The 25,544-nt window shown below is 39.3% G+C and overlaps 3 protein-coding genes across 7 annotated transcripts; 1 reads left to right on the plus strand and 2 right to left on the minus strand.

Moving 5' to 3' along the window:
- Positions 1-806: 806 nt before the first annotated feature.
- On the minus strand, positions 807-4,453 carry LOC144475170 (odorant receptor 13a-like). Its single transcript, XM_078190777.1, has 6 exons — positions 4,022-4,453; positions 3,187-3,593; positions 2,293-2,392; positions 2,081-2,182; positions 1,853-2,011; positions 807-1,166 (listed from the first exon to the last, which is right to left on the minus strand). The coding sequence occupies exons 1-6, from the start codon at positions 4,313-4,315 to the stop codon at positions 1,086-1,088; spliced, it is 1,143 nt and encodes a 380-aa protein (XP_078046903.1). The 5' UTR covers positions 4,316-4,453; the 3' UTR covers positions 807-1,085.
- Positions 4,454-6,355: 1,902 nt separating this feature from the next.
- Positions 6,356-9,122, plus strand: LOC144474541 (Golgi resident protein GCP60). The gene is made up of 4 exons (XM_078189491.1): positions 6,356-6,944; positions 7,215-8,269; positions 8,350-8,409; positions 8,490-9,122. Exons 1-4 carry the CDS (start codon positions 6,767-6,769, stop codon positions 8,586-8,588), a joined length of 1,392 nt encoding a protein of 463 aa, XP_078045617.1. The 5' UTR covers positions 6,356-6,766; the 3' UTR covers positions 8,589-9,122.
- A 61-nt stretch (positions 9,123-9,183) lies between these two features.
- On the minus strand, positions 9,184-25,257 carry LOC144474523 (uncharacterized). Of its 5 annotated transcripts, XR_013494753.1 has the most exons (10): positions 25,132-25,255; positions 23,332-23,484; positions 21,495-21,626; positions 20,993-21,073; positions 20,349-20,576; positions 18,982-19,185; positions 18,503-18,697; positions 17,152-18,392; positions 10,094-17,067; positions 9,184-9,801 (listed from the first exon to the last, which is right to left on the minus strand). XR_013494753.1 is itself a non-coding variant. In XM_078189456.1 (9 exons), the coding sequence occupies exons 2-9, from the start codon at positions 23,350-23,352 to the stop codon at positions 16,470-16,472; spliced, it is 2,700 nt and encodes an 899-aa protein (XP_078045582.1). In that variant the 5' UTR covers positions 23,353-23,481; positions 25,132-25,257; the 3' UTR covers positions 9,184-16,469. The 5 variants fall into 5 exon arrangements, 4 of the variants coding, with proteins under 4 accessions (XP_078045582.1, XP_078045573.1, XP_078045592.1 ...); XM_078189456.1 differs by having other exon boundaries at positions 9,184-17,067; positions 23,332-23,481; positions 25,132-25,257; XM_078189447.1 differs by having other exon boundaries at positions 9,184-17,067.
- Positions 25,258-25,544: the final 287 nt, after the last annotated feature.

Here is a 25,544-nt window from a genome sequence, read left to right on the forward strand (position 1 = left end):
TCTCTTAATTATATAATTCATGATGGTATATATATAATATACAACAATAATTTTACACTTATTTTCATACACATGAATATTTACAACGTTAATTTTATAATGCTTGCAGTGCTTATAAAATATATGTCTGTGTTTAATAAATTATTGTGTCACTTTAAAAATGGGAAAACAGATTGCAGAAGAATATGCTTTTTGAGTCCGATTATCATTTTATACTACATCGATTAGGGTTAAAATTACCCCCCATCGAATTCAGTGATTAATATTTGTAAAAATAATTATTTATATTATTCAAAATGGCTTGAGTAACTGATATTTACATAATATATTATGTAAATATATAATATTACAAATATATAATATTTGCTATTTCAAACCTCTCCTGGTGATTTCCATAAACACCGTAGGGTAAATAATCCCTACACCTTGTTTTTAATACTCACCTGTTCGCGTGCACCCTGATTCCTCACTAAACAATTAGTTCGATCGATCGAACCAATTATCATACGTAAATCAAGTTCGACTACCAATTAGAAATCGGTATTTATGAAGCCTATTAATTCAACTTTGTATCCTTCATGGTTCTTTATAATCCATACCCTTTGATTAGCAAACACGTCAAATTCGTTTTAACTAAATTTATCGTCCCATAAGTTCGTTCCGTTTATTTTTATATTATATGAAGTAATATTTTAATCTTACGAGAAAATGTAATTATTCCCTTTTTCTACACAATCTCTTCCAACTTTTTAAACAACCACACGATCCCATTACTATAACATTTCTTTGGTTTATCGTTAATATACTTTTGTCAAGCATATTTTATTGCGTTTATTAAATTTAAAATTAAATTTGTTATCGGCTGAAAAATATTGTAGCGATTGGATCTTCCAAATATTAAACTAATATTAATATCAAATAGAAAATATTTTTATAACTTAACGACTTGTGGTTCTAGAATGATTTTTACAGACGAAACTGACGAAAGCGTAAAAATTTAGTCAGCTATGCGTTTTATAAAACGCGACGCGAGAATTATAAATACGCTAAGTTATGCACGAACTTATGAGACAATCTAATATTTTTTAATTGGAGTCTGAACCGATGCTGAATTTTTCAACCATTACACGCAACGCGGTAAAGTAAGAGAATGCCGTGTAGAGAAACTGAAAACAGATGAAGTTAGTTATTAATTGAACGACTCAAGTCATATTTTACAAACATTTACGTTTCATGAGATACAATCGCGGACTAATGTATTTTGTGGACACTCGTTAAAACGGTATAACTTTTTTAAGAGTGGACTACATTATTTGCTTCTTTTTTTTAGATAATAGAGGAACTAGTCTACTAGACAATGAATAAATAATTCTTTTTTAATTTTGCTATTATTTGGTATGACAAAAAGAAAATAAAAAGCTTACGTATTTTAACTTTCTTATCCGAGTCTAGAACAAAAGTTTAAAAAACGCGTTTTGCACTGTAACTTTTATGCGCGATAAATCTATCGAAAGATCTATCTATCGATCTAGAGATCTGTCTATCGATCTAAAGATCTATCTATCGATCTAAAGATCTGTCTATCGATCTAAAGATCTATCTATCGATCTAAAAATCTGTCTATCGATCTAAAGATCTATCTATCAATCTAAAGATTTGTCTATCGATCTAAAGATCTGTCTATCGATCTAAAGATCTATCTATCGATCTAAATGCTATCCAAGTGTTATTTTGAAAAAGTTATCGCTTGTCAAAGGGTGCTCACATATATTAGTTCCTGACCGTAACTACCCTTTCGACAGAATTCGAAAAGAAACGTATAAATATCACGTGTAATTTGTTAAGAACCTACCTTTGCATAATAGGACAAAGAAATTTGTGGCAGTAAGCCGCTGATTCGAATCGCTTCGTATTTCTGAGACCTCATTATCATGAAGTAAATTTTCCTTTGTAACTTGGCGTCACGTTGGAACCAATCCGTATTGTAAGCTTTCTCGGCGGTGTACGTACCCTTTGCAAAGGTACAGGATAAACAATAAAGTCGGAGACTTTAACTTTTTCGACAGGATCGCTTCGTTACCTGTTGTATCAAACTGTCGGCCGGCCAGGAATACATGAAGAGTTCTCCGCTGGCACTGACCACAACGAGGGCGTATAAAATTTTCAATGGTAGTCGTTGCTTCTGTTCGGCAAAATAATTTTTATAAATTCACAAAAGTCGTGCACACATTACTAATTACACATACATTACATACATTACAGATACATTACATATACATTATACATACTTACGGTAACCAGATTCAGGCTGCCGAAAATTACTGCAAGTTTCGTCGTCACCGCGGTGGCTAAGACTATGAACTTCACAGCCCTGTATATACTCTTTGTGTACCTAAAATTTGTTTCACAGAAGTATTCTTCAAAACAGTTGTGTTTTAGTAATAAAAAAACAGATGAGAGAATTTTTAACAAACAGTAAACAGCTGGAAATAATGCTATCCTTTCTCTCACTAGCACGCATTCTGTTATTAAATTCAATATTGAATTTTTTTTATATTGTATTTATGTCAATATAATTTTATTGTATTTTATATTAATTTTTCTTTATATTGAATTCAACGTATTCTATTGGTGTCTTTCCTTATTTAACCTCTTCTGGTATACTGCCACGTATATGTACGTTTAGTTTTCTTAAAATTCTGATTGTTCTAAGTGTAGAGAAAAAGAGAATCAGTTGAAAAACTATTTCCTACAGAATCCCTCAGTAATGCTGAAAAAAACCTCAACGATTAAAACGAGATGAATAATAAATAAAAAAGAAACAATTAAATAGATTCTTCCCTATTATAAAAATCGATCCCTGAAGAGGTTAAATCAGAGAAAGTAAAAAGTTCTATTAAGAAATATAAGTACTAAAGAAGATACACATTGCATTATTATTTATCCTTAACGTTCGGAAAAGTATAATGGCGAACGTAAAGTCTAGGTTGCAAGATACTTCAATCCAGTGCCTAACCTGCGTATTTCCACCCTAAACGTGCAATAACAACAAAAATACCCATAAAACACATCGTACCATTTTCTTTGCACTCTAACAAATAAACTAAACTGCGACGTAATGCATTATTTTTACCATTCAGGTGCATCGACATGCATTCGAAGTCTAAAACAAGGTGCATCGTTTACCTAAGAAGATCGGTGTGTTTCTCTATGCAGGCGTTCAATTCGCTTTCAGACCTCGCCTTGTCCAATTGTTTCCCCAGGATCTCGAACCTGGCCGTCGCGTACCGAAGCAAAAGCGCGACCTGAGCATCGATCGCCATTCCGGCGGAAGCCTGGAAACCGACCAGCGCTTGATGGAGAAAAAGAATACTCCTGAGCGGCTGGCGTTCCACCGAGAAAGGGTATTTGGCGTGCGTGGGGAACTCCTGGGGCGAGTACAACGGGCCGCTTATCACGAAAACGGTCGTGAGAAAGCACCACGCTGTATAAATCCCGTGGCTGTATTTGTACCGGTCCACGTAACGCTGGAGAACAACGTTCTCCTCCTTCGTCGCGTGCTTGCAGAACGTCTCCATTTCGTCGAACAACCTCTGAAAACCGCGTTCCACTTCGAATCTGATTTTCCGCCGGTCCGACGCAGGCATGGGCAAATTATTTCACATTATTTCATATGATTCGAATTATTACTGCCACGTTGCGAGCTTTGAATTTTTCACAAACTTCAAAATATTCGATATAGTGAAATTAAAATTGAGCGAAATCGAAAATTGGGTATCGTAATAAAATCAGGATTTTATACAAACAATTCTGTCACTTGTAAAGAATTGTCACAATATTGAAAGAAGTTAAATAAATTGCTACTTCACATTCGATTGATCTATACTGGATCGAATCGAAAGATTTACATAGTACATGTTTAAACAAAATTCCACAAACAAAAGATCACAAAGTATGCGCATAGAAAGTCACACCAGGATCGCAGCCAGTTGGTTGCCCATGTCTGGTCCAATTGACTTACCCGAAACCGTTGTTGCATCAATCGACACACTATCATTTTGATCGTCACTTGCGCGACAGCCGCGAAAAGGCTCACGTTCTTCCCGAGGATGATAGGTTCATTATAATACTCACAAATCGCGTTGAACAACGGCAAAAGTAGTGCGATCGAGCTCGCGAACGCGATACACCATAGCGCTCTGAAGAACAATAGTTCAGCTTCCGTCGCTCGCAGCGACGGCGGCCAAGCACACGTCAGAGCGACGCTGGCTTTCGTGAAAACGATCGCTATTCGCGGTGTCACGCGGAATCCCATGCCAAACGAACGGGGAAAACGATGGACACTGTATTGTCCAATATACTTTCAGCCGGAGTCGATGCGATTCTCCGTTAAACCGAGATTATGCGTCGATTTCTGTAACGAGAATGAGAAACTTCTTGGAATCAACATCCCCTCGTGAAATGGTAATGGACCCCGCACCGCCCATGGACGCGAACTTCAGCTACACGTTCATTTCTCGATTTCATCGAACGTTGCATCCTGTAAATAAGTTAGGCCACGCTTGCCGCGGCTATGCAATCAAGATTCATCGGTGCTTGTAATAATTTTATCACCCCCGTGAGAACAAGCCGCTTGAGCTTGTAGAACTCATGTAATCGCGATAGCGTGTTGCAAAGTGCTTGGCTCCGGGGATGGGTGCATGTAGAAGCGTAGAAACGCTGAATTGTTAGTGGAAACTGAAAACTGAACGGGGAAACGATAGAGTAAAACACTATAGTGTAGAATAGCAGAGAACGGGGTGTCTTCGCCTCGGTAAATGGTAAAACTATTATTGAGTTCTGATGCTTTTAAGATTCGATATTTCTGTCATTTCATTCTTGAATGCAAATATCTATGTGTACTCTGCTATTTAAAATTGTTATTTTTAATTCATTTTAATTTCATTCGTTTTTAACAGTGTAATTATTATACTGCGGATCTTCATGCATAATAAAAATTGTTTGCATAAATTGTGTCGAAGAAATTTAACAATTTCTAGAAATTCTTCTGATATTCTGTTCTGGTATAATATCCATTTTATTATATTCTTCTTTTGCTATATACATATGTACGCAATTTAGTAATTATTGCTTTGTATCTAAAATAGTTCCTCTAAAATAAATTTTCGTATGAAATAATCATAGTTTTAATGACGAAACATATATGATATATTTATATTTAACTTATTTATATTACATAACAGATTTATATTAAAAGATCTTAATGAACAATATTTCGAATGAAAATTAATCGATCACCCCTATTCTTTTTATTAAAACTGTATGTTATTTTAAGTGTTTAAAAAATTAACTCTTTTCACTCGAAACCATTTCTCTGGCTCAGTTGCAATTTTAACAATCTTTTAAGTTTAAACTTTGTTGGTTTAAAAATTATTTTGGGATGTGATGGAACAATTTCACTAGTGCCTGAGAGTCATCATTCGACTACAAAGGGTTAACATACCTAAGTCGAAAATTAATTAGTTTTGAAGTTATGATTTTATCACCCATGCGTTCGAAGCATCGTGTGCCAACGTGAACGAATCTCAGCAAATGTAAATGGACTAAATAATGTCCAATATTAAATAAACAAAGTGGTAAGTATCGTCTACCAATTCCATCAAGCACTATATTGTCGATAGATGATAAAATCGTGCTTACATATTACTGTTATCATACGAAGGGAAACAATAGATCAAGGATCGTCAGCCTATGACACGCGGGTCACTGAAAACCCATTTGATAATTTCAAGTATCCCGCTTTAGTTTCAAAAATAAAATACAAGTCTTATGTATGTAATATGGAGGTTATGTCGTGGAGGATATTAGTTCAGAGTGGTTTGGATCAGCGGACATTGGAGGTATCCCCAAGTGTCTATCGAATAGTCAAATGACGACTGATTAGAGCATCTTTTTATTTTTGTTTCTTCTTTTATCTTTGTATTTCGTATATTCGTCTTTACCGATAGACGGTTTGCGATATAGATGTTCGTAGAAAAGTATATTTGCGTCACCTAGCTGATGAAAATATAATTAATTATCTTCTACTAAGCACCGTTCGCACAACTATAGCGCAACGGTCAACTTCGTCAAGATCAAATTGTGTGACTCAATCTTAATGGGTACTTGAATATTTCATACAGAAGTTGTATGAGATGAAACTTGATACAATACAGCAGACTAATCTTACACTCTACTCTGCCTTAGTCTGTAATTTCATAGTGATAATAATATTTCATTTGCAATTGATATTTGAATCTAATTCATGACGTATGACGCCGGTGCACGTGATCAAAATAAATTTCTTTCCTGACTGCAATGTTTATGATTTGAAAAGTCTGCGATTATAAATCACAAAAATATTACATTAATTTCAATGAAAATATCAAATTAATAGTACAATAATATTTTTTAAATTAATACAAATACACTTTGATAGTATTTGTTATTACGGAACTATAGGATTAGGTACGTCGAAGTTCTGAGTATATTCCGTTGTATCAGCTGCGCCGTTCTTGCGATATAGAAATTAACTAGTACTGGTGATACTATGTAAGATTTGTATATGCAAATGTTACTATAATGAGTGTCATTCGAATTAAAACATCTTATAATAGAACTTTGTCACCCCAAAAATATTGAAAATGTTTCAATCGCTGTGTGCGTTTCGTGAACGAAGGTTAAGGCACTCGTAGCGACAGTAATTGACGTGTCAGTGCAATTGCAAATGGCGGGCACCAATGGTGACATTTCCTCAATGGGGAGGAAAATCGAAAAATTAGGAATATCTGTCGATGAATCGACGAGAAATGACAATGACATGGAAAAGGAGAAAAATCTCGTGCCTTGTCTTTGGGGTTTCGAGACCCGAGAACTCTATAAAATGGCAATAAATTTCTATAAAGGTGAGCTAGTCGCGGTGACAGTTGACTATAGTCTCACTGTTCAATTCTATGTCTTATGTCGAAAATGTATAATGTGTCCAAAAAAATGTTCACATTACCATTATTGTTCTACCAAATTTTCGTAATAATATAATGTTCTGAAATATATAACTCTATGGGAACACTGTTCATGATTACTTTGTTAACTTTGATGTTTAGATTTGTTGATATGTATAGTTTATTCGAAAGAGACGATCGACGTGGTTTAATAAATGTTTATAATTGTTACAGAGAAGGAAGGGAAAGCAGTTCATCTATCTTATGAAGATAAATTAAAATTAGTTGCTTTTACACAACAAGTAACCCATGGGAAATGTACAGCAGATAATGCTCCACCTTTGGGTGTACTAGACGTGATAGGAAGGGACAGACGTTTGGCATGGCAGAATTTGGGAGATATATCTAAAGATCAAGCTATGGAGGGGTTTATAGTTTTATTAGATAAATTGTGTCCTTTGTTTAGAACAGTTGTAGAAGCGCAGAAAAGGGATATAGAAGAAAAATTGAGGCTAAAGAAGGAAGAGGAGGCAAGACAATTGGAAGAGGAGAAAAGATTGAAAGAACTAGACGAACAAAAGAAAAAGGAGGAAGAAGCTAGGTTAAAGGAAGAATTACAGAGGAGACAAATTCAAGATGCCTTAAATCAACAAACATATTATCAATTTAAAATGTACGCGGAACAACAATATCCTGGAAACCCGGAACAACAAGGTGTTTTGATAAGGCAGTTACAAGAGCAACATTACCATCAATACATGCAGCAGTTGCGACAAAATCAGTTAGTTGCAGAGGAACAAACACCAGAAACAAACAATGCTGTAACAGAGGAACCTGAAAAGGAGGAGCCAACTAAAGAAACTGAAGAAACACCACCATTAAATGGAGAAGACTCGGATGAATTAGATTGGCCACCTATAGCAGCTGCTGAAATGTGGACAATAAAAGGTGTCGAAGAATTTAAAGAAACCATTAGGAGGGAAGCCGGTGATTCAGTTATTAAAGTTGGACATGGGGAAACAGTGACTGTGAGAGTGCCAACGCATGAAGATGGCTCGTGTCTGTTTTGGGAGTTTGCAACGGATGGTTATGATATCGGTTTTGGGGTATATTTTGAGTGGTCGAAGCCAGAAACGAGTCAAGTGTCAGTACATATTACTGAGTCTGAGGATGAAGAGGAAGATAACGATGATTATGTTTTAAGGGAAGATTTAGAGAGTGGAGTATCAAATGGTAATGTTCAGTCTGATTACAAACTGCCATCACCACCTATAAGTGAGATTGTACCTGTGAGTATACCATTGTTATATTATGGATTCGAGTATCAATACCATATAACCATTTTATACTTGAGCATTCTTATTAACAGGTATATAGGAGAGATTCTCAAGAAGAAATCTATGCTGGAAGTCATAGATATCCTGGGCAGGTAAGCAAATCTAAATCAAACATTTCTGTTGTGAATTATTCATTGTGTATGTATATCTTTTATAAATCTTCTTGTTGTAGGGAGTGTATCTTCTTAAATTTGATAATTCGTATTCACTTTGGCGGAGTAAAACGCTTTATTACAGAGTATTTTACACTCAAAATGGCTATGTAAATTAGCTTTATGAAAGGCCACTACGATTCACAAAACGTACAACCATTGAGAACTAGCCAACACAATGGTCTGCCAATACTGCTAGTCCAACTAAACGAAGAGTCCTATATCATACTTCTGTTCACATAAAGCAACGTGTGTTCAAAAAAATTATATACTTATTATAGTTAAGTAAACACACTTTATTGTTTAATATGGCAGAAAAGTGGGCACAAGTAAAGAAAAGGTTCCTATTGTCCCCTTCCCCGTGAATGTTTATAAAACGAAGAAAACAAATGAATTGTATAAACGTCAGCAGCAGCAACAACAGTATATATGTGCAACAAAAGAAACCCTTTGTATCAATTTTATTGGTGTCGCATTCGAGCTTTATATTATGTTGATAATGTATTGGTAAATCTATGCGTAATATTGTTTTCTGTGGTTTGAATTTTATTCTATCTTTGTTGTTATTTCACTCGTGACAATATCTCGTATCTTTATTAACATTGTCCCACGTTTTAGAAAAATACATTGCAATTAAAGCACTGGAGGTTGTTCGTTGAGTTTGTTCCTTTATTATAATTGTATGCGCGCAAAAGAATTTCAAAAAGACTGTTCCCTTATTTCCTCTCAACATTTTATTGTATTTTAATCATACCATTTCACTTTTTGTTTCTTACAGGAATGTATATCGTCGTTAATAATAATAATAATAGTAATTAGTTATATACGCAGCGGTATACAATTACAGGCTTATTACGCGAATGCGTATCCAGATAACGCATAATAATAGACGATTTGGCCTATAATAACAATTTTACTTAGAAGAGCACTTTTTCGAGACGGCATGAGTATTTTGTTGTTGCTGGTATTATAATATTGCACGACAACGAGGGCTCCGTTGCTGGCAACAAGTACATCGCGCGGATTAATAATTTGCAAAGACATTAAGCGATAACAGCGGAATACCTGTTGACGTGCAATTTCTTTTACGGTAGCCAAATTCTCACATCATTCGTTTTTCAATTAATCAATCGAAAATTCGTAACAAAATATTACACCAATTTCAATCTAAACCCGTCGGTCAATTCTCGATGAACGTTGTTGATTCAACGTAAACTGTTAATTGTTCACTTACTTAGCAACTTCACGGCGAAATTCTCGATAAATCCTTAAAGCCTATATCTGCCTTCGTGCACCTATAGATCAATGAATTTTCGAATGATGCAGACACTTCTGAAATTTGAATTATTGCACAACACTAGTCGTTGAATATCTGTCGAATAAATCGATCCTTATTTAGAATACTTTTAGATTATCCAGGTCGTACCAAAAATTAACAAATTTTCCTAATTTCCAATTTATGTCTTGTTACCTTGGCAAATTTCATGGGATCAGCAATTAGTACTTAAATTTTATGTATACTATGAATTTTGCAACTACATGTTGTTTGCCATTCATTTGGCATTAGTGAAAGTGTTTCTTCTTTCTATCAAAAAGTTTTATTTTACACAGGATAAAAACTTACCGTATATTACTCAGTAATCACGTGTACGTTGTCATGAGACGTTTAAACGTTTAACACGTTCATAATTTTAAAGATTACTGTGCCCCTTACTTGCATGCACAATTTTCGCATATTTTAAAACGTTGAAAGACCTTTTTAATAATCAAACTCACTATATATCCATGTACTTAATATTATTGAATCGAAGCCAGAAAACAATCTATTTTAATACAAATAGTATTCGTAAACAAGCAAAGAGAAGACCAGAAGAGAATTTCTCATGTTAAACTCTGGTCAAGTTTATCTGGTCCCTCGGATAATATGCGTTCAACCTACCGTAAAGAAAGTATTTCAATTGAGGGTTATGTATAATTTCGAATGTCAAGATTCCGCTATTAAATGAATGCAGGCGAAGGACATAGTTTACTCGACAAAATCCATGAATCTATTAAACGGAACACGTGAGTATTGAATTTTAGTTATCACATGCTTCTCGTCGCTTTTGTCGTTCAACAAATTTTGCAAACGTCTACGTCTACTCGGCGGCTAGATTAGTGGCTTACGCTTACGTCTCGGTTTGAATTTCGCGCTAAAATCGAAATCGAACCGCTTGCGATTCTCGTTTCGTGTGGTGCGCATGTTCGTACATATGGAAGTGCTTTCGCGCGTTTGATACCGTTGTGAAGTGAATTTTATTCAAGTTTTAACGTGTCTAAGAAGAGATTCGCTGTTCCGATAAGAAATTCCATAACTGTCCGATGAACGTTAATAGTTTTCTCGTAAACGGCGAAGATTGTGAACCACGTCTCGAGTAAGTATTTAATCGTTATTATTCATACTCCTACATTCTCGATGCACATTTTTGTTAACGATTTCTCAGAAGATTTGTGTAACCCATTAACGCCCAAATTATTTATTACAAACTTTTTACAATTTGCCTTGTGATCACGTATGAATATAAAAAGAAGAACAGAATATGAAATCATTATCTAAACAAAGCCGGATACTGGGCGTTAACGGAAGAACAGTACGAATCGATCGGGAAATTAATTTGCGATCATTGAATGTATAATTCTTGGTCGCGGAATTGAAATACGAAAAGTTTAAAGAGTGATTGATCTGCATTACACGCACACACATCGATTGCACGTACCGAGGACATCGATGCCCCCGATTTACACTTATTCCGTATAATAATCGTGGTACAATTAATTTTCCTATTTCGAATACTTCAACTTGTTACCTATACGAAAACAAACACAGTTGCCACATTAATTATTCGATGACTAACGACAATGTCTCCGATCTGCTACCGCGGATGATCGATCCTATGCTCCGAAGATGCAGCTCGCAACGAACTAATTCGAATTGTTTCTAGCGTTTCAAGTAACCTCTTAAATTGTTTACAAATTCGGACGTGAGATCAACGAGGTTCCGTAGTCTTAATTGTACCGCGAGCGTAACGATCGTCGATCTAACATTCTCTATTTAATGATTATCACGATTAGCAATTGGCATCGATACACAATCGTCGAGTATATGAAAAATATTTTCCTAAAAGCATAACCGGTGCGTTTTCTTACTCCGCGATAACATATTTATATATCGTTCTGCAGAAAAATCACCGACGTCGGAATAAGAATCGTAATTGATCCAATATAATTTGTGGATCGAGCCGATTTGTATCTCACTTGGCCCGTTAAATTCGTCATTCCTCGATGCCGATCTTTTTTGCATAACGATATATAGCAATAGTATTATATTTATGTATGAATATTATCTATTAATACAAAGTTCTCGGTGAAAATCTCGAGAGACCGGTAAAAACGATCGGAATACGATAGCCTCTTTATCCGTTCGTCTGGAGCGGACGCGTAGACAAAAATATATATGTTATGCAAATATATTATACAATGTTCCGGGTGCCTTTTAATTCGTGATTCAATTTAATCGGAGCGAACGATAAATAACAAATGGAATTCTCTTCGACAACTGGCGTCGTATTCGAAACGACTTCGTTCGTAACGGAATTACATATGCAAAAAGAATTTATTATAATTTTGCTTTTACATTTACGCTTATATTTCGTGGTTTAATCGGTGCGATTTAGATTGAACCCACAATTATGCGACACCCAGCGTACAAAATATACATTACTGTGCCAAATGTTTGGGTCACAGTTCGCCTTACGCTTCTGTTCTTTTACCTCGTTCTCGGACAAGATGTTAACGTTTAAAATTTTCTAAAATCGTTTCTTCGAATCTTTTGCTGTATAATATTCTTTTTAACAGTAGATTGCAAGAATTGCTTTCTTTTTAATTGGCTCGGAACCTTTGGACACGGAATGTATATCGACGAGGATCGTATAATATATTTTCATATTTATGCGCGGGAAAGCGAAGACTTTCAATCGTTTTCGGCACGGATTTCTCTTCGATTTACTTCCATTAGAATCTAAAATTGTTTTCTTTTCCGCTTGAGCGAACGATTTTCGTTAGTTACCACGCGATTCGTGTGAATTGACACCGCGACCATTCGATGCTTCGGTTTCCATTTTTGTTAATCGTTTAACGCGCAACGTCTGCGCTCGTGTCGAAACCGACCGGTTGCAACCAGTACAATAGGTACGCGCAATTTAACTACGCTCCGCGTACTACTTCGTTGTGTGTAATTAAATTGTATGCCCGCACTGGTTGCATTAGTTGTGTCTATTGTTCGACGGAAGATACCTGCATCGATGCGAATCGTGTTGCATACGCGCAAGCATCAAATCGTATGAAAACTGACGATCATAACTATATTATATATCTGTGAATGTGGGATGCAACGTGATACATCGTGGATATACCAATTAGGGTATGTTGATACCAAGAGAGACAAACAAAATTAGATTAGACACTGTTAAGAATGTTTGTAAGACAACGTATTATTCGTACAGGTCACTCGATATCATTAAATATCATCGGGAACGCGGTTCTAACGAAAATATCGATTAAAGATTGGTGGATATCTACCGCTATCAACTCCAATGATTTCGATAACGGTTAAATTCGATTCAAAGAATGAATAAAAGCAGAAGTGTGTAAATGTTAGCTCTCAAAGTTCGAATAATCATAAGTATCCGTTGTTACAAAGATAGAATTATAAAATTAGAATCCGTCCGTTTCCATCTCGACATGAAATACTTTAATAATCATCGTTATCTATAATTACCGAAGCGGAATTACAAAATAGAAGCTTCCTCGAAAAACGTAAACAATAGCCAATATTGATTATTATCAAAGACGAGATTATAAAATCAATCTATTTCAATTTCAGCTTCAAAAACATTGAAATATCTATCGTGACCAAATCCATGATAAAATTACGATATAAATCTACCTTGACGAGCTTTTCCGAGATTAAAAGTGAATGTTGAAAGCAGCTTACAACAGAATCGGTAATATCGACAAACCGCAGCTTTGATTCCAGCTGCGAAAGCAAATGGACATTACACCACGTTTATCAAGTTCAAACTTTGTTATATAGGGTTCGAGCTTCAACTTCGGTTTTACAAGTACGAGGGACAACGGAATATCTCTGTGTAAACATGCCATCTCTCAGAGGACTCTGGCCTGAAAATCTCGATCATCAGTCAGCAAAGCTTACCGGCTACAAATTGTGTGCGCATAATTGACGCCGAGTCGATTGCTCGCGTGGAATCGGATTCGCGATCGTCGTGCGAGGGGGATCGCGCGAATCGAGCTTCTGTTCTTTTCGAGGAATACGGTAGGAACCCCGATAGTCGTACAAAACCGAACGTCAACTTCCATTGCCGACCAGTCCTTGTTACAGATCGAACGGGACGCTCGATCGATGATACTCGTGCACAGTATTTCGGTCAATTTTCAGGAAAAGGATATCACTGTGCGTGCTTGCTCTCTGATTGGTCCTTGTTTTTTGTTAATTTTTCTTAAGGTGCATGGATTTGCTCGAACGGTCCAGACCGTGGTCTCGAGTCCTAATTTAGTAAATCAAAGTCACACTGTGTTATGAAAATCGCAAACATGATTACCAGATAGCGTCCAAGCTAATTCAAAGAAACTAATGGCAAATAGATATGTCGTTCGTTTATTAATAATTTTGAGAATGTATAATGTAAAAGTGTTCTGAAACTCTTCTAATGTCTTTATAATTTTGTTTTCCAATGTGACGATTTAGGTCAAGAATTCGTCGGAGTTGTAGTTATCGAGGCTCTCTTGTACGTGATTTAAAAAATGCTGGAAGAGGGGCCACTCAACGAACGTGTTCCATTGGCAACATCGACAGCGCTTCACGCACTCGAATTTCATATGATCCGATCGCGCGAACCGATCTAAGCGACAATCTACCGTCGAAACTCGCGTACGCTTCAAGCAAAGGCGGTTCCGGCCGGGCAATAGCCCAAAGCCGACGCTAGTCACCGGCACATCCGGTGTTATGTACAAGAATCTTGAACCGTGAAAATCGGTAGGACGGATATTTACAATTCGATTAGTCTGACGACTATGTCTCTGGCTCGTATCCGTGTACAATCGGTGACGAGGAATCTCTCTCTCTCTTTCTTCGGAAACCAATCTGAAATTCCAATCGACGGCCCACCACTCGTACAATGCTTTCCTTCGAAGGTGTGTTTTGTAAATAGCTATCTTTGAAATTATTCTTCTATATAATGTTCGCACGGGACGATAGATAATTTAAGTACAATTTTTTCGATTCCGTTGAAAAGTTCTTGCAACACGACTTTATTTAGAAAAATGCTTGCAGTTTAATATATTTTGGAATATTTGAAGTATCGATGTACTAATTTTCTTTCATTTTACGTATGTACGTAAATATATTTAATATTTTACGTAAGATTCAGACTGAACAACGCTTTGTTAGAAAGCACTACTTTAGCTTCATCAAATATAGTAGCTCGAGTGCTATAAATTCTCTACTGAATTAAAATTTCATTATACCGTCTCATATTGCTGGCATGGAATTTAATAAAGATGGAAATATATGTCGAATTAGATTTCTAATTAATTTTGGCAGAGTGATATTCGTCTACAATACCAAATAGCATCATACGGATCTACAATTCTAAATAGAATCATATTACTCGAATCTTTTCAAACAGCATCGTATTAATAACACCTGGAAACAGAATTATACAGAATTAATTTTGAAATACATACAATTAAATCCACCCGTGGCTAGCATTATACGAATAGAAACCGTCGCGATTCTCTGCGTATTTCATTTGATTTTAGCTGCTGGCGGATTGTTCGTCGCCGGTATGAACGATTTGCACTTTCGCTGCCACGATAGAGGTCGGCGATATTTTGTTAAATTTACTCTGAACCAATCTACGAAAACCAGGAGCGAATCAAAATTCATTTTACCTGTCTATGTCCCTCTAGAACGAACAACGTGGCATGACAAGTGTCGAATGCTCGCATGTTTATCGAATCATTTACGAAACTGGACTAAACGGACCATTCGTTCTCGTCTACAGACGATCGCAAATGTTTACTTTCCAATTCAGTTTAAACGTTCGCTCGAACACGTCCACGTGACGAATAAATTTATTAACATTATAGAATCGAAACACATTCGGTTCGAAGAAACTAAAGTGTTCCTCATGTAGTGTTTAGATAAATTATCGCAAAGATATTATTAGCATTTCTAGAAATTCTTTCGCATAATAAAACAGCATGATAAATGAGTCGTTCATTTGCCACATCGGTTAACTCCATAAAGCAAAAGACAGAGAAAAGTGATATAATATAGCGTATATTATGTAGTATAGATCACTTCTCTAAAATATAAAATCAAATTAACATTATAGAATATTCTTTCACGGATGTAATAATAATGATGGCGAAAAGGTGTCTATTGTTTCACGATCAAAGAAATTCTTGCGATTTCATGGTGTAACAAGATTTTTTAAGAAAAATTGATTTTGAACCTTCTCTTTTATTTTCTTCGCATCTGCATTGTCTTCTTCAATAATAACAATAATGTCTCCAATTGAAAAATACGACTTTTATATCTTGTATTTTTTAGTAACAGAAAAATCGAAAAATCTTTTCCGATTTAAATTTTGCCACGTTAACGCATGAAAGGACGAAACATAGAAAGTTTAAAGTAAGGCACATTATTTGACGCAAAGATTTCGAAAAATAGCAGAAACCTAGTTAACCGATTTGTCCTGTGAACGGTTCAAATATAATGCCTTGTTCAAACAATATTTCAAACAACAATTGAACCCGTATCCGCAGAACGTTTAAACGTATAGCAACGAATTGTCAGACGTCCGTTTAGTAGAAAGAGGATTACCGATTACTCGCGCGAACGGATAATCCAGAGTTCCACAAGCAACAGTGTCCCTTCGTTATAACGAGGTCTCCATGTTCAGATTTGGCCATTTGTTGTTCTCGGTTCGATAGTCCTCGACCCGGCCGGTGAAACTTCTTCGTATGTTCGCGTCGTTTCGAATTGGTTTGGCTCTTCTTTCTGTCAGCGAGCGAGTCAGTTCCCGGTTGGGTGATTTCGAGCTAGTTTCTGTCGCTACCGGATCGGCGGACTGGTCGACGGCTACTCTATTACGATTTGAGCCTTCGTACGGTGGGAAAGAAGCTCCCTGTTGGCAGACTCTAGAGGATGTCTGATTTTTGTCGAAGTCGATGGTGTCCACCGCGTCCGTGGACGCTGAAAAAGCGTAGGGATAAGGGTGCTGGCGATCGGGCGGACAGGAGAAAAAGGACGGATGGGAGGAGTCCGAGTATCTTTGACGCTTGAAGTCCTGAAACCGGCGTCTCGAGCCCTTCCGTTCGCGGGCCAGCGATCTTCCCAGCTGGGTCAGCACCGTGTGACTAGGCGACTCGTCTGTCGGCGTGGAGTCGACCTCTTGCCTGGTTCGAATCACATCCTTGCCCCCGAACGGGTCTCCAGGACACACTTCTTGTATCGGGCTCGCGAATATCAGTGTTCTGTGAACGAGATTACCTTTCTTAGAAAATTACTTCAAGAATTAGTTCAGCGCTAGAGTTGGATCAACAAAAGGGGATACATACCTGGTATTCTCGCGTTTGAATCCCGCAGGCGTCTCCTCGCTTTTGTCCGCAGGCAGATCCTCCAACAACTTCTTCCTCTTACCCACCGCGTTGTTTAAACTCTCTCTGGACCTCGAGAACAAATCCAACTTCGCAGGTCCGTTGCTCGTTGACGCGAGCACAGGCGTGCAGCCTTCGTGATACGAGGCTCGAGCTTGGCTTTGCCCTGCGTCATCACCTTCCTCGTTGTTCGAGAAGTTCTGCAGCTCTTTCGCGCTGATCAGCGTGTATCTCCGCTTATTCTGTTTCAGGATCGACTTCAGACAGAAGTAGGTCTTCGAGTTGGGCAACGCGCAAGGGTCGTTCGACATGGGATTCGATATTACTCTACTTCGACCGGAGGTCGTCCTCTTGGGTATGGCACCTCTGCCGACGTCTATCGGGACTCTGGATCTAGAACTAGCTTCGTCCAACGAGCACAAAGAGAACCTGAACTTCCCTCTGTCAACCGGCACGTGCAATCCACCGTGCCTCAGATCCTCTATCCTCTCGTCGCTGCTGAGCTCCTCTTGCTCGTTCTCCAGGATATTCCTCAAACTTTGCCCATTCAGTCGGAGGAACCTCGTCTCAGACTCTGCGAGGTCCGGCTTGCTCCTCAGATTCGGCTCGGACATGTCCCTAGGGATCACTCCGCCCGCTAGATCTCTTCTAATGACTCTAGCGCCGAGGTCCGTGGCAGAGTCGCTCTCCAATTGCGCTTCGACCAAGTACTTCCCGCAACTTCCGCATTTTCCGGTCTCCGTTAGTACCGTGTACGAGCACGACGGCGGGTGAACATCGATCGTGGTCTGCATCAGAGGCTGTTTACTGGCGTCCGACCGGCCGTCGTCTTCCTCCCTGGAAGAGGACCCGTCCTCCAAGACCCGATTCTCGGCAGAGGCGTGACAAATGCAGAAACACTCGCGCGGCGGCAGATCGTAGCAACTACCGGATTCACCGTTCGCTACCTGGCCCGCGACGCAGGCTTGCTCCGCCCGTTGGTAGAGCAATGCCTCGGAATAGCTCGGGACCATTTCCGTCATAGCCGCGTCCTGAGCCTCGGCGGATCTCGAATCGGGAACAGGGTCCATCAGCAGCGCCTCGCTGTAGCTGGGCGCTAACATGTACGATCCCGGTTGGCTGATCGTTTGCTGGCTCATGGACGCGTGGATCGGCTCGCTTCCGTTCGGCGTGTCGTAGTTGATGCCGAACAGCTTGGTGATCTAACAATCAGAATTCGTTCTTGCTCACTGAGATGTCGGTGTCAAGAAAAGTTGAAATGTCTGGCCGAGATGGCTAAAGTTAATCGAAAGTCAACGACGATTCCATTCACCTGGTAGTCCGCGTATTGGGTCTTGTATTCTATGATCACTCGCAGGGGCCAGCTGAGCAGCAGAGCGCTGAGGGACCAGTAGATGTAGCGGTTCGTGAACCAAGGATTCCCAAGGACGGCCACCAGCGTCGTGGGATTCGGATTGTAACCGAGGTCGAGGCCCTCGCGCATCTCCATGTAGTCGTCCCTCAACTCCTTGGAATAACATTTTCACCGTTCAATTAATCTCGTAGCTGCGGGCGACGTGTATGAACGTCGCAAGGAAATGGTAATTTCGCAACAGAAATACTTCTCCTGCGTTTCAAGTTGAAATACTTGTGCAACATGTTCATAAATCTCTTTGAATAATTCTAGAATAACTTGTCGAGAGAAACTGTACCCCATGCGATCGATAAATCTAAAATTGATTCGAAAAATAGATCGACGCAGCTAAGTGGTTAGGCGCTGAACCAAGATTAGTATACCCTGAGGCATCTTACTTGCTCGGCGAAAAATCTGGATCTGGCTTCCTCGAACTCCGTCGCCGATCTCATGTTCGAAAACGCGAACCCCTTGCTCATGTTGATCTTCGTGATTGGCACCTTCGGATCCAGGATCAGGTCCTTGCTGATGTCCTTCACGCCGCAGAAGTCGTAGTAGTAAAAGGACGTCGCCGCGTGAGTGTTGATCCTTTCGTAGTAAACCTGAAGAGGATGGTTCGCGTTAGCGGCGCGGACGGATCGAGGAGAGATGGACCATTATTGGAAAGAACGGATCGTTGCGATGATCTGCTAAGAGGTTCGTCAGTGTTCGGTACAGGTTTGCTAACGAATGAATGTATCGACTCGTTTGTTTACAAAAATGAGATTGGGTAGAAGCGAGTCAGAATTATTCTCTCAAATTAACTCAAATTCTGTTGTTACAATGTTGTTATCGGTATGAATATACTCTTCTGAAAGATGAGGTCGAGAATGGGTGGGTTGATCGAGAGGATGTAGAGTAATTAAAGAGAATTGTGCTGCGCTCAGAGATCGAAATAAATTCTACAAATTTTCAATACGTTCTACGTTGGAAAAATGAACCGGAGAACGTTATTGAAAAACTTTTCCTCATTATATTATGTTTATATTACATTGTGTTATGTTAATTGAATTACAGATTTTATGCGTTCATAACGAACATAAACAAGTAAGATATAAAACAGTAAAAGCTGGAGGCAATTTTTAGAAAATCCTTTTAATATTGTCAATTTATTAAAGCTGTTAAAATGTGAAACGAATTATTATCGAATTCTTGCGTTTTCCAATTAAACAACATATTCCACAAAAGTTTTCAAGAACAGTTTCCACAGAACATATTCTAGAGAAATATGTATGTGTCGCATGAGAGGAGTCTCTAGGTCCCAAAGGTACCATATTTTCCATAAAAATTCAACGGGTACAGAAACATTTATTTTGCACGAGTATGTCCACGTTATCAAGCGAGTGCTCAATTTTTAGTAATTAAAGAATGATGTAATTGCTGTTGTAGCAGTTTACGCGTGCTCGACGTGTTAACGAACATGCCCACGGTCTGACAATTAAACACGATTTCAATTCCAACCAGAATCCTTTAAATAATAATAACAAGGGACGGTTTAATTTCGATCTCTGGCTGTCGTGCACTATTTGCCAACGGCGACAAGATTTATCGGGAATATTCGGAAAACGAAGGGACGTCAACGACAAATTCAAAAAGAATGGTCCATCCGTCCTCGCAGAGACGGTTCGTTGAAGCTCGCGCGAAGCGTATCGACGATTTACCATCCCGCGATCTCCCATCGTCTGGATAACGAGATATGCGTTGCACGTTGCGCGCTATGCGTTACCTGCGTCGTCGTGTAATTGTCTCCGTTTCTGTACCGGGTAATTTGGCGTTTTCGTCGGACGTAATGATAGGAGACGGCTTTCCACCATATCGTCGGCTGGGCGGACTTCAGCTGCAGCAGCTTCGACAGGACGCTGTCCTGGCTCTCCGCGTGCAGCAGATCGATTCTAATGGGCGAGTGGTAGCACTCGACCAGATAGACCAGGTACAACATACCCATGAACGCCACCTTTTCGAGGAACAATCGATATTTCTCCGATTACTTTCGTACGGAAAATGTACTGGACCGCGGATCATTATGTGAAGCAAACACTTTCGGCTCGAATATCGAGAAACGAGAGTTACCTAAGGATATACTTCAGGAACCCCTCGTTTTCCGGAGTATGTATAATTTTGGTACACTTTGTATATTAATATATCACAATAGCACAATTAATATAGGACAAAAACAGGTTCGACCGTATATCAGAGATTAAAGCAATTCTCGCATCTTTACGGTCGAAATTCAGTTCGTAGCCTCGACATCGATAATATAATATTAATTTTGTCATATTTTACAAACTATAATCCACGTGTAATTTGTAAACAATTCAGAAGAGTTCGGGAGACGTTATTCTAAATATAGATAACGCTTGAAACACTTACAGGGATGTATATGTAGCCATCGTCGCACGGGGACACGTGTCTGGTGCTTCTAATTGGATACCTCGAATAATTGATTACAACCTGGAACAGATTCTATTTTCGAGAAACATTGTTTACATCCGATCTGCATTCGATGAGAATCTTAATATGAAGCATTAACTTTGGACGGATAATGTCCAACAAGACTATCAACAAAATATTTACGACGCGTTTGATTGATTGTTATCTTTCAAGGAAAAATCTTTCGATATCTTTGATAGGAATTTAATGAAATGCGAGACGATCGTGCGGAGCGATCTAATAGACACGATACCGCGGTTTACCAAAGTATGAATTTGCGGGAACGCGAGCTGAACGATCAGCGCTTGTAGAACTGCGAAAGGGTCGGTTAACTGCGGGAACGTGAAAGGATTGTGCCGAGGATCGATTAGACTCGTCCTGGTGAATGAAACGGCTAGTACTACCGACCGACGAATCCAGTGTTGCAGAGGAAGTGACGTACCTTGGTGACATTCGCGCATCTACACCACGTCACTGCGGCAAGGCAGCCGTATATTAACACGGAAAGTACCAAGCACTTGCAGTTCGGCTCCTTCTGCAACGCTCCGCACAGGGTTTGAGACTCTGGCCGCTGCTGCAGAACACGTTCAAACGTTCATTAAAATCACTCGGATATTTGCAACGAGACTGGGAATTTGAAAATAAGAATAAAAATTGGCCGCATCGAAGTTGCAAGAAACCTAGCTACATAGGAGAAGTTCCTTGCTTTTTTAACCCTTTGCACTCTGTCATCCCCTCTCAAGAGACATCGTAATTCTAGTATATGACTAAACATTAAAGTTTATCAGTGATTTGCAACTATTTCTCAATGTCTACAAATTCATATAAATCGAATATTATTATAATAATATTATATATACATATACATATATAGCGTATATTATATAATAATATAAATGTTCATAAGCGCTGGTAGATAACATCTATGATGGCGCGGAGTGCAAATGGTTAAATAATCTTGGCACTTTGAAAATAATTCGTCAACATTCTTAAATTCTTTTAACGTTTCTAATGCTTCAATCGCATCGCCTCGTTTTTGTCATAAATTCGTGAAATCCGCAGTCTATTTGTAACAGTTTCAACTGGCTAAATGGCGACACTAAAAATTGGCAAGACTTACTATTACCAGACTGCGGATTTTATGTTTCTTTTTGTGAGAGAGGATTCAGCACGTACAACGTAAAATGATGAGGTGACTTAAATGAATTTAAAGGGTTGCTTCGTAGCATTTTTCTGCGAATCAAATAATTTTATTTTAGATAAAGAATTTTAACACGTCGAATGCTACGTCACTCGTATATGATAGAATGATGCAATAACAATAACAAAATTGTTTATTTACTCTCGAAACTTGATTTTTCTATCGTAGTTACTTGAACTGAGATCCATTAAAATTTGGAAAAAAATATTGCAAAAATTGTGGAACTTTGGAATTTTGATTTTATGATTTTTTGTGTGGAAGAAATCTTGCTTCCTCCGATATTTTTTCACACTAAGCTATACCTTTGTTTCGAAGAAGCTACATAATTTTTCGAAATTCATTATATCGGTCGAAAATGAAACCACGTTATCGTTGAAACATATTTCATCAGAATATTCATAATTTATAAACACAAATTAAATTCTATTATTAAAAGAAAATAATGATTAATCTATCCGTATTTTTATTCACGAACGAAAGTTTATTGAATAAATCATAGAATCTTTTCGAGAGATAGCGCTCGCTGATATTAATAGAAAAAAAAATCGATTCATTTATCAGTAGAAATTATTGCAGAAAAGAGCACGCGGTGCTCGTTATCCGAATTAATAGTTTGATGTTTGTAACTTGTTAGGCGACCGGGCGAAAAGTACAACAGAGATGCAGGAATGTTGAAGCGAAACACGGCTCTCATTATCAGACCTACAAAGTTTGAAGTTCGCGACTTGTTAGGCAACTAAAAGTGCGCAAGGGAAATGTAAAAATATTAAAACAACGCGCGGTACTCGTTACGCGGAGCACAAGTTCAAAATTTATAAACTGTTAAACACCTAAAAAATAGTTCAAAGGAGTAGCAGAAAATACGAACATAAAAAATGCACGATGCTCGTTATCGGAACTACGAGCTTCGAGCTGAAGATTGTTAAACAAACTAAGAAAAGCACCGCGGAGAATCGGAAATATTTGAAATGGCACAGTACCCGCAACATCGACGCGTAGCACTTGCTAAACGATTACAGGAACAAGCACAACGAAATCGCAGAAATATATTTAAGTGACACTTCTCGTGTTTGCGTACTTCTTCGGTTTCTCGATTCATCGTTGAGTTTGTTGGGTCGGTTCCGGGAACGTTTGGATACTTCCAAGTTTTCCTGGGTCAGATCGCGAGCTTTTCCATCTCGTGGATGTTTCTTGGTTCCCTCTACTTCCCGGGCATCGTCGGTCTGTTCTACTGCGATATACCAATAATTCGATTACACGTCTCGAGTAGAATTGCGCGTGAAAAGAGGCACGGGTTTTCAGCAGCGGGGTAGAGTCAGGACCGCGGCAATTTGGAAAGAATTGCATCTTGCGATGCACTCCGACCGATATAGAATTTTCATCGAGAAAGGAATCTATATTTTCGAACCGTAATAAAAAAAAAAGTCCACGCTTGTTACAGAAGAACAATTCGTATAAATGATTAAAAAATAAGGATTTGAATGAGAACGCTTCCAACAGATTCGAAAGTTTCGCGGTCGGAAGAAAGGAAACGGAACAATTGGACGGAAACGTCGTACGAATTTTATAACAGCTCCAGGGTCCTTTGTTTACCGGAGTCCACGGAGAACGTCGATGTCCGAGCACAAAAGTAACGTTTGAGAATTGCGAGAAACAGGAGGCGAAGGTTTATCGAAACTCGCGATCGAACGAATAGATTCACGGTTGGAGATCGATGCTCGCGAGGCTCTCGACGTCCACGAGGCTCCTCGAGCCGTAATAAATTCAACTGCGAGTGTCCAAGTTCCCTCGAGCGGGACGAGTTCGTTTCCCAACATTTTCCACGGTCCTCCAGCCTGAAGCATCGTCGTCTCCGGCGTTTTAAACTCGAAAGCTTGGTAAACACTCGCGCGAACGCCCGATCCACGGGCAGGATCGACGCCGGGACCGCGAATCCCGGCCCGTGGATCCTCTCGATCCAATCCGGGTCTGCGTTCTACGCGTCCAACGAGGCTCTCCGGGCGTCGAAAAGAGCCGTCTAGGAAACCGTCTCGAACGACGGTTAACGATGTTTGCCAAGCTGTCGGCCGTTCAAAGGTTAACCATCGCGCGGCGCGGCTTTGTTCGCGTGCTCGTACGCGGGCGAATCATCCTCGAGGCGAGGAAATAAAATCGATCGCCGAGGGGGAGAACGAAGGGACGACTCCGTCTTATCGTCGTCCAACCGTGTCTGCCTGTGCATCGCGAGAGCCTTTCGTCGTCTATTGGCCGATCTAGAACCGCCGACTCGATCCAGAAACTATTATATTTCCAATCCAGAGAATTGCACAGCTTTGTCGGCTCCCTTTTCGATCAACATTCTCGTAGAACTTTGCGAACATCGTTTTACAGTTGTTAGAAAAAGGAACTGTTGTTAACTACCTCTTGGAATCGAGTCATCACAAATTTATATTTGTCGCTTTCAAATTGTCTCTTCCGAGCGAAAAGTACGACAACGAGAAGCTAATGGTATAAATATCGACTCTCAAGACGTTTCACGGCACTATAATATTTCGTACTCGTAGACATGTGGCTTGCGTGTAGTTAGGCCAATTATTAGTTATCCGTGGTACAACAAAGAAAAGCACTCGAGACGTATGTAACAATGCGATTCGTTTACACGATGTCGATAACACAGATCCGCGAGACAAGACTGAAGCGTCGTATTTTTCAACGCGAAGGTCTCGCGTTCGACGGGCAAATGCTAATTTAAAAATCAAACTTTCGGCACTGTTCGGTGGAACAACTCGGCGGTAAACGCGTTGAATTTGTCACGGTTTCTGGGAGCAGGGGATTGGTTGGATCGGCGCAGCTTTTCGAAAGGGATTCGAAAGAGTTTGAAGGAAGTCCGAGGACGCACCGTCGCTTTTGCGAGCATTCCCCGCGTCCTGACGCACCCCTATCGCCGTACTTTCGGGTGGATCCACCCCGTAGCTACCCCACGGGCTAACTGGCACCGTCGATACACCGTACTCGCGGACGCGGCATCTCTACTGACGTCCGCGAGCGGCGGCAACGTCGGCGTCGGCATCGGCGTCGGCGTCGGCGTCGGCGCCCTTCCCCGGCCCACGATTCCCGCGGCTGCGCCCGCTTCCGCGTTCCTGCATCCTCGAGTGGAGACCGCCTTTGTTTTCGATACCCATTCACCTTCCACCCCATGAGGCCAGGACGACGATCGAGCCACACCGCCACGCGCCACGGTCGATTCTCATCAGTTTTAAAGACGTAAATCAATATTGTTTCACGCATCACGGATAGATCGAATTTCGTACT

The sequence above is a fragment of the Augochlora pura genome, chromosome 2 (assembly GCF_028453695.1).
Source record: "Augochlora pura isolate Apur16 chromosome 2, APUR_v2.2.1, whole genome shotgun sequence".
Classification (NCBI taxonomy): domain Eukaryota; kingdom Metazoa; phylum Arthropoda; class Insecta; order Hymenoptera; family Halictidae; genus Augochlora; species Augochlora pura.

Coding starts and splice junctions, on each gene's coding strand:
- LOC144475170 (XM_078190777.1), bottom strand. CDS start 4,315: ATGGGATTCCGCGTGACACCGCGAATAGCGATCGTTTTCACGAAAGCC. Junction 2,183..2,292: donor GCAGCCTGAATCTGGTTACC/GTAAGTATGTAT, acceptor TTTGCCGAACAG/AAGCAACGACTACCATTGAA. Junction 2,012..2,080: donor CCGACAGTTTGATACAACAG/GTAACGAAGCGA, acceptor ACCTTTGCAAAG/GGTACGTACACCGCCGAGAA.
- LOC144474541 (XM_078189491.1), top strand. CDS start 6,767: ATGGCGGGCACCAATGGTGACATTTCCTCAATGGGGAGGAAAATCGAA. Junction 6,945..7,214: donor GGCAATAAATTTCTATAAAG/GTGAGCTAGTCG, acceptor TAATTGTTACAG/AGAAGGAAGGGAAAGCAGTT. Junction 8,270..8,349: donor CTATAAGTGAGATTGTACCT/GTGAGTATACCA, acceptor TCTTATTAACAG/GTATATAGGAGAGATTCTCA.
- LOC144474523 (XM_078189456.1), bottom strand. CDS start 23,352: ATGAATCGAGAAACCGAAGAA. Junction 18,393..18,502: donor CCCAATACGCGGACTACCAG/GTGAATGGAATC, acceptor TCTGATTGTTAG/ATCACCAAGCTGTTCGGCAT. Junction 17,068..17,151: donor TTCAAACGCGAGAATACCAG/GTATGTATCCCC, acceptor TCTCGTTCACAG/AACACTGATATTCGCGAGCC.